Source organism: Channa argus, chromosome 18, assembly GCF_033026475.1.
Source record: "Channa argus isolate prfri chromosome 18, Channa argus male v1.0, whole genome shotgun sequence".
Lineage (NCBI taxonomy): Eukaryota > Metazoa > Chordata > Actinopteri > Anabantiformes > Channidae > Channa > Channa argus.
Window position 1 is genome coordinate 1,078,313 of NC_090214.1, and position 7,448 is coordinate 1,085,760.

The window sequence follows — 7,448 nt, forward strand, 5'->3', positions numbered from 1 at the left end:
AATAAAATGTTATTATATTACATTTTATTTACAATTCATTGGTGTCCAAACTTTTTCAGAAACAAGATTTTATCAGAGTCAAAAATGGATTGAATACATTAGAATTTTATATAATAATTCTATATATTAGTCCACACACCACACACGATAAATGTGCTGTGATTTTAATAGCAACATATTTATTGTTAAACGATATAAGATTTTAGCAAAGATCAACTTTAATATGTTAAAAGCAGAGGTTTTCAGCTTTACAAAAATGTTTGTACCAGAACCTTGTGGTTATAATGAAGGAGATTAAATCTAGAGTAGCTCCACATAGTTAGCAGGGAACAAGCCATAGCTTTCGTCAGGTGCAAAACCTCTCCACCAGCCCTCATCCACCATCTCTATCCCAGTTATAAGGTCACCGGGGTCGAAGGTGATCTCAGTATCGTCCACTGTGGAGCAAAGATGATGGTGAAAATAATACAAATATACAGGCTACACTTATTTACTGTGTATGTGCATTTTAATTTTGCACATAAAACAGACACACAAATTTATATATATATATCAAATGTATTACAATTTGTAATATTAATCATAAAGTAACTAAAGCTGTCAGATAAATGTTTTGCTAAAAGGTATAATGCCGTAGTGTGTACATACCAGCCTGGTAGTCATACAGAGCTCTGGCAATGATGTTCTGTCCATTGGCATTTTCACCATGATCTCCCTCCTGAAGTTGTGAGAAAAATGAAAGAAACACGTCCTGTTTAGTCCGTTGCTGCACTCGACAGTGATGTTGTACAAAGCCAGAAAGCTACTCACTGTGACAAGGTTTTGGTAGAGCTCCTCCTGTGTCCTGCTCGCTTTTGGTGTGTCATACAGATAATCCTGAGCCGAGTACTCGTCTGTGGATACAGTCAATTCCTCATGTTATCAACTGGTCGAGGAAGTTTTCATGACCTGTAAAACCTGTAATACTAATACTACCCCATTTAAAAATAATTATTTTAACATTGGGTAAATTAAAGTATTAAAAGTGAAGTTAGTTGTGGAGCTGATTGTGATCATTTTTACACGGCTGTGATTATTATTTTACAGATTAAGTTCACAATATTGGTTTTGTCCAGTATTAAAACAATAAAATAACTCAGAGGAAATGCAGCAAATCCTCAGATTCAAGAAATTAGAACCAGAATATTTGTACATGGTTCAGCATAATTATTAAATAATTGCCTATTCAAGTTATTTATTGATGAATGTACTTGTGTTTACTTTTGGGTCGTTTAATCTTTTATAAAGTTATGGGCAAAAATTTAAATGTGCAAAGTAATTTCAGCTGTCAGTTCAGTAGTAACAGAAAAACATTTTCCAGTATTAGAGAAGTAGAAGTATAAAGTGGGATGAAAATACAAATGTGTACTTTATGTGCAGCACTTGAGTGGACGTATTATAATATGCTGAATGGATGAATGTATGTTGTGTAAGTCTACAAATGCCACACTGAAAATACTCACACATTAAAATTCTGCATTTAAAACATATTTTGGGTTTATACAGGAAAATGTGCTCAATGGAAAGAAAATGTCTCGTTTGTATTATAATTGGTCATTAGATCATTAAAATGAAAACACTTATTCCTAAGCAGTATTTTATGCCATCATCTCATCATTAACTTGATTTGGAAATGACGCTAAGTGGTGAGTACGTCAAAAAAAGAGCCAAATTCAATCCAAACTGATGCTGAGTGAGTGTGTGAGCTCTGCTGATACCTGGTGCAGCTTCGTCACCGTTGTCAGACACTTCGGACCATTCCTGCTCTTCTGTCTGATCAGCATCTGTGTGGACAAACAACACAAAGCGGGACAGTTTGACCCCTTTAGGCAGCCAGACAGCTCCCACCCTGCAACTCATGAGACAACGGGTGACAGTCATTTCCTGTCGTTTTTCGTTCCGTTCAATTTGTTTAGCAGCTGTTTTGGTTATTTTGCATGTAGTGTAGGCGTTTTGCATCTTTTTGCATTCGTTTTGGGTTATTTTGTCTATTTGCTGTCACGTTGTGACTCATTTGTATCTGAATCTTTTTGGTCTTTTGACTTTTTTTGTTTTGTCATTTTGTGTGTAAAATAATTTTGCATTTCTGTTTGTTTTTATTGTTTTTTTGCCCGTGCGGTTTTTCCGCATGTCTTCAGAGAAGGCAAACAACCTGCCTCAAAGGGATCATGTGGTTTAATCTGGATGGGTTTGTCTTGTACTGGTTCCTGGATCTCAATGACAGATTAAGATTTTATTCACATTCACACCAGTTACCGCTCAAACTGCGCAGCAGCTCGTCCCTCAGTGCTCTGGGACAGGCAGAAGCAAGACAAACCGCTTGTTGTGTGTCTTCACCTGCAGGTTGAACAGGTGAGTATGTTTTCACTGGTGATGTATGTGAGACAGAAGACAGGTGGGACCTCCATGAGGTCAGGACTGGGACTGCTTCCTCTTGAGGCTCCACAGGAGACTCCTCTCTGTTGAAGGATGTCTGGGAATGAAATGGACTCTGCAGCTTCCCTGAGAGACAGTGAGTGAAATCATTGTACTTATTTTACGTCTTTAGTCTTTGTGTTTCCATTGATTTATTTCGTGTCGTTGTGGTTGTTGTTCGGTATTTATTTTTACTATTGTTAGTTTGTGTCTGTTTTGATGTTTCCTGTCTAAACTGGTCAATTTTCATTATTGTTAGATTTTTTTTTTTGAACGATGAGTTTCATCAATTCAGGTCTGTGATTCAGATTTTGGAATCTAAATCACAAAAGATCCGAACACTGATTATTATTATTATTATTATTATTATTATTATTATTAGTAGTAGTAGTAGTAGTAGTAGTAGTAGTAGTAGTATTTGGATGACAGTAGTGAAGGCAGCTCAGCCCTGATTGCATGTATTAAGACAAACAGTTTGTGTGTCTGACCTGGAGACTGAACAGGTGAGTGTGTTTCCACTGGTGATGTATGAAGGACAGCAGCAGATGATGAGACAGGTGAGACAGAAGACACGTGGGACTTCTGTGCAGTTGGGGCTGTGGCTACTGGACCCTGATGCTGCACCGGAGACTCATCTCCTTCGAAGGATTTCTGGGACAGAAATGGACTCTGCAGCTTTCCTGAGAGACAGAGTGAGTGAAAACATGATTTCATCACTTCATCAGGCGTCTTGTCTTCAGGTTTTGGTTTGTTTACCAGGTCTGGATGCAGCAGGCGTCGCTGTGTTGTTGGCCTCAAAGCTCTGCTCCCTCTGCCTGAACACGTCTCTGGGATTAAAGGATCTCTGAGCGATCAGAGCTTTGGCCTCCTGCCAACAACAGAGGTGTCGTTCATAAAAACCTCATAAACACAACTCCTCTCTGTTTATCCTTCGCTGTTTATACTCACGTTTGCTTTCTGCACAGATGCAACAGTGTTTATGCTTTTCCTCATGTTCTCTTTGTCCTGCTCCTTCTGAAACAATCGGGTACTTCAGTAAAAGTGGCAACAGCACAGAGTAAAAGTGAACACAGTAAAAGTAACCTTCATGCAGAATTATTCACCATAATATAACAGTGGAGCTGATTTTAACAACGTTATACTCTGTTTTGGTGATTTGATACGTTTAAAATCTAATGATCTAATGTGAATAACTTAACTTACTGCTGGATAGGTCCCGATTTTCACAGTGAAAGTCTGATGATTATGTGTATTTTACTTTATTGATCAGATTCTGCAAAGTAACTATACTTATCAAATCGATGCAGTGGAATAAAAGTACAATATTTGACTGCTAAGTGATGTTGAAGTATGAAATAGCATAATATGGAAATTCTTGTGCATATTAATTGTATTTAAGGATGACATAGTTAAATGTACTTAGTTACCTCCCCAACTGTTTTCCACAGTAAAAACCCTGTTTTAAATTGGACCTTTGTGCAAATATGTTCTGACCTGTTGCCCCAGTGCAGGTTATGTTTATCGAAAGCTTTTGATAGAAAAATATTTTTCAAACACCATAAAATGACCAAAATTCATCTAAGCTGAATATTGAATACTTTTTAAAATATTTTTTGTTAATATATGGTTTGAATGAAAAGAAAGAAGGAAAAAAATTCACCAGTCTCTGTTGCTCCCTCACTTTTTCCTCCTCTTCTTCTCTCTGCTTCTGATACAGGCTGAAAAAAGGAACTTACATCAGTGTGCTGCTCTGCAGAGTTGGTAAGTAACTGAGTACATTGTTGTAAAGCAGCTGTACTTTAGGATGTTTTGTTGTTCCTGTTACTTTGTCCTCTGCTCCATGTGCCTGAAGCTTTAGTTTCATTAGTTAAACTAGACTCTGGGGGGGGGGTCTGGGATGAGGGACTCACTTCTCCTGTTGGATCTGCTGGGCTCTTTCCTTTGTTTTCTTTTCTCTCTCCTTTGCCTGCCTCTCCTCCATCTCCTTCCTCTCCTTCTCCACCCTCTGTCTCTCCAGCTCAGCACGTTTGTTCTCCTCCTGCAGACGTCGCTCTTCCTCCCTCTGAGGAGAAGCATTGTATTATTTAAAAAAAAAAAGAAAACCATAAGAACCAGATTCCTGGAGGAAAAAGGACACTTGTTTGACATTGTGGACAGAGAAGACAAAAGGTGAGAGTGAAGCCACATGTGATCACATGAAGACTCCTTCTGTCAACAAAGGTGGAGGCCTCAGACCCAATCTGTCTAATCAAATCTGTCTCCCATTGTCCATGCTGCCCTCTCATTCTTCCCCATGAAGATTAAACCCACCTAATGGTCCCGTGCTAGGGGATTAAGGCTGTTTGGAGTCGTGATCATTACATCTTGTTGACTCCGCCCTGTTCTCACCTCCCCTATTATCCACGCAACAGGCCATGTGAGGAACAAGACCTGGTCTGGAGGAAAGAGCTGAGTCTGAAGAAGTTGCTCAGATGGGTAGCGATACGTTTACAACCAAGAAGAAATTAACCAAACTGACATGACTCAACCTTCACATCTGACACTGAGTTTCCAGAAAAACAGACAAAGTGAAACCTGAGCTTGGACCCAGAAGTCGTCCTTATTGGTTTGCTGGATTTCCTCCACAGCGTTGACTTTCCGATAAACCGAACCCTGAGAATAAATTAGCAGAAGATGAGCTGTGACTTTACACTTCACACTGTGTCCCACTTGTGCTCTGTGACAGTGGGTGTCTCCTCACCACAGGTCTTCTGGGAGCGTCTGTGTATTTTGAGGGTTGTTGGAAATTAAAGTTGGCTCCAGACGTTTTGGCCACTTTCGCCAAGATGGATTGTGGTTCTACGTCGTCGTCATCGCGAGCGTTGATAGTCACGTGGGCTCCCTGTGGGCATTTTTAGGGAACGTTACTTAAATTCTAATAAAACATTGATTACAAACATTTGGGCCTAATGCACTTTGTTATGTTTTTAACATGTTGGTTTTGTTTGTGCAGCAGAGAACCACAAAGAAGTAAACTGAAAGCAAAGCCAGCAGCTACAGAATTATAAAAACTATGTGTGTGAATGGTGCAGAGCATTTACACAGTTTATGTCTTTTTTCTAATCAAACAGAGTCAGACTCACCCTTAGGAAGTTGGCCATGGAGCTCACATGGTTTGCAAATCTTCCTTTACGGGAGTCCTTCACACCTTCACCGGTCTGAACACACACAAAGGACACACATACTTGTTTATGTCACTTGTCTGTCTGTCTGTGTTTGTAGGGACACGTTTTAGTCCAATTCCATAGTTGTTGCTTGGTTAAAGGTTCACACTTTCAGACAGGCTCAGGTTTAGGTTAGTGTGTGTGTGTGTGTGTGTGTGTGTGTGTGTGTGTGTGTGTGTGTGTGTGTGTGTGTGTGTTTGTGTCTCACCCAGTTTATGAGGACGTATTTGGGCAGACCAGAGTTGGGGTCTTTGACACGACAGAAAGCATACATCACCTTCCCACTGTTAAGTTCCTCCACCAACTCCTCCAGTCCACCGTCTACACACACACACACACACACACACACACACACACACACACACACATGCATACACACACACACACGCACATACACACATGCACACACTGCACTTAAATCTTGTACAGTTCATCAGTTGTTTGGCCAAAGTAACAAAACTCAAGTACTGTACTACAAGAACAGTAGAAGTACCACTTCAAAGTCTTTACTCAAGTTAAAGTAGTACATGCTGTGAAATGTACTTTAAGTTCTAAAGTAGCAGTACTCCCGTAAGAAAGTACAGTATTTAAACACTGTTGAACTTGATGCTAGTCATAACATGAATGTACAAATCCAGCCAGATTTGTTCCAAAGATAAAAGTTTCTGCAGAAATTTTAAATGTTTAGGTCTTTTAACATTTAACTCATGTACAGTTTGAAGGAGAGAACCAGTTCAAAAACCTGATTTGTGACTAGTAACTGTGTCATGAACAATCATTCCTTTGATTCACTAATTGACTATTTAGTCAGTAGAAATGTAAAAAATGAGTCCTGGTACAGTCCTTGAATAAATGTACGAATAAATGTTACTTAGTGGCCATAGGTGAAAGTTTTACAATAATACTGTAAAATGAGTAATTGGATTGGTGTTTAGAGCACACTGGTCAGACTTTACCTCCTTTTCCTGCCAGGCGGATGTCATTACTGTTCCCTTCATAGGTAAACAGCGCCCTGGATACACATGAAACAACAGAAAGTCTTCATTTGACAAGAGTGCAGTAATTGAGGGGTCTCCACAGACAAGTAACGAGGAAGTGAAATCACTTGCTGACACATTATTTGTGCTCACTGAGATTAATTGTTGGAATATCTCACCAGTTTGTATCTGAGTTGTTGTCCACCACCTCTTTGTATGCAGCTTCGAGTGCAGCGCCGTTCTTACTCAAGTTCACTGCCATTTTTATCCAGGTGTCTTCATTCACTGTCCAGCAGGCTGCTAATAATCCAACACAAACTCCGTCTTAGATCCAGAAAAAATTCCAAAAAAAGAAAGAGAGGAAAAGAAAGGAAGCTCCAGATGGATTAAATGTGATGAACGAAGAGAAAATCTCCTCAGTGTCAGAGCAGGAAGAGGACAAGAACACAGTGATCTGTCAAACCAGTCAGGGAAGAAGATCAAAACCTGATCAACCGCATTCTCACACTCTTTGCTTACATCTGCTGCAATTATTAATTCATCAACACGCAAATGACGACAGAGAATCTGAATTTGTATCCATATTTATACACGTATGCAGGCTGTGGTTTTCACTACTGTTTGTGTGTGTGTGTGTGTGTGTGTGTGTGTGTGTGTGTGTGTGTGTGTGTGTGTGTGTGTGTGTGTGTGTGTGTGTGTGTGTGTGTGTGTGTGTGTGTGTGTGTGTGTGTGTGTGTGTGTGAAAGAGACAGAGTCCTGGATGACAGCAAACTGGGTGTGGTAGTGATTGTTGTTCACAGAGATGGAAGAGCAG

The 7,448-nt window shown here is 39.7% G+C and overlaps 1 protein-coding gene across 4 annotated transcripts; it reads right to left on the bottom strand.

The window, feature by feature from the left end:
- Positions 1–195: 195 nt before the first annotated feature.
- Positions 196–7,094, bottom strand: LOC137104191 (drebrin-like protein B). 4 transcript variants are annotated; one of them, XM_067485106.1, is made up of 16 exons: positions 6,814–7,094; positions 6,614–6,669; positions 5,866–5,978; positions 5,577–5,651; positions 5,195–5,335; positions 5,029–5,106; positions 4,365–4,516; positions 4,115–4,172; positions 3,403–3,465; positions 3,211–3,322; positions 2,943–3,134; positions 2,296–2,541; positions 1,758–1,823; positions 811–893; positions 649–718; positions 196–437 (listed from the first exon to the last, which is right to left on the bottom strand). In XM_067485106.1, exons 1-16 carry the CDS (start codon positions 6,894–6,896, stop codon positions 301–303), a joined length of 1,725 nt encoding a protein of 574 aa, XP_067341207.1. In that variant the 5' UTR covers positions 6,897–7,094; the 3' UTR covers positions 196–300. The 4 variants fall into 4 exon arrangements, with proteins under 4 accessions (XP_067341207.1, XP_067341206.1, XP_067341208.1 ...); XM_067485105.1 differs by having other exon boundaries at positions 3,403–3,468; positions 6,814–7,093; XM_067485107.1 differs by having other exon boundaries at positions 2,377–2,541; positions 3,403–3,468; positions 6,814–7,091.
- Positions 7,095–7,448: the final 354 nt, after the last annotated feature.

What these genes read in the sequence shown, in the direction of transcription:
- LOC137104191 (XM_067485105.1), bottom strand. Translation starts at nt 6,896, where the DNA reads ATGGCAGTGAACTTGAGTAAGAACGGCGCTGCACTCGAAGCTGCATAC. An exon ending in CCGCCTGGCAGGAAAAGGAG is followed by an intron (nt 5,979 to 6,613) that starts GTAAAGTCTGAC and finishes GTGTGTGTGTAG; the next exon opens with ACGGTGGACTGGAGGAGTTG. An exon ending in ACGCTCCCAGAAGACCTGTG is followed by an intron (nt 5,107 to 5,194) that starts GTGAGGAGACAC and finishes ATTTATTCTCAG; the next exon opens with GGTTCGGTTTATCGGAAAGT.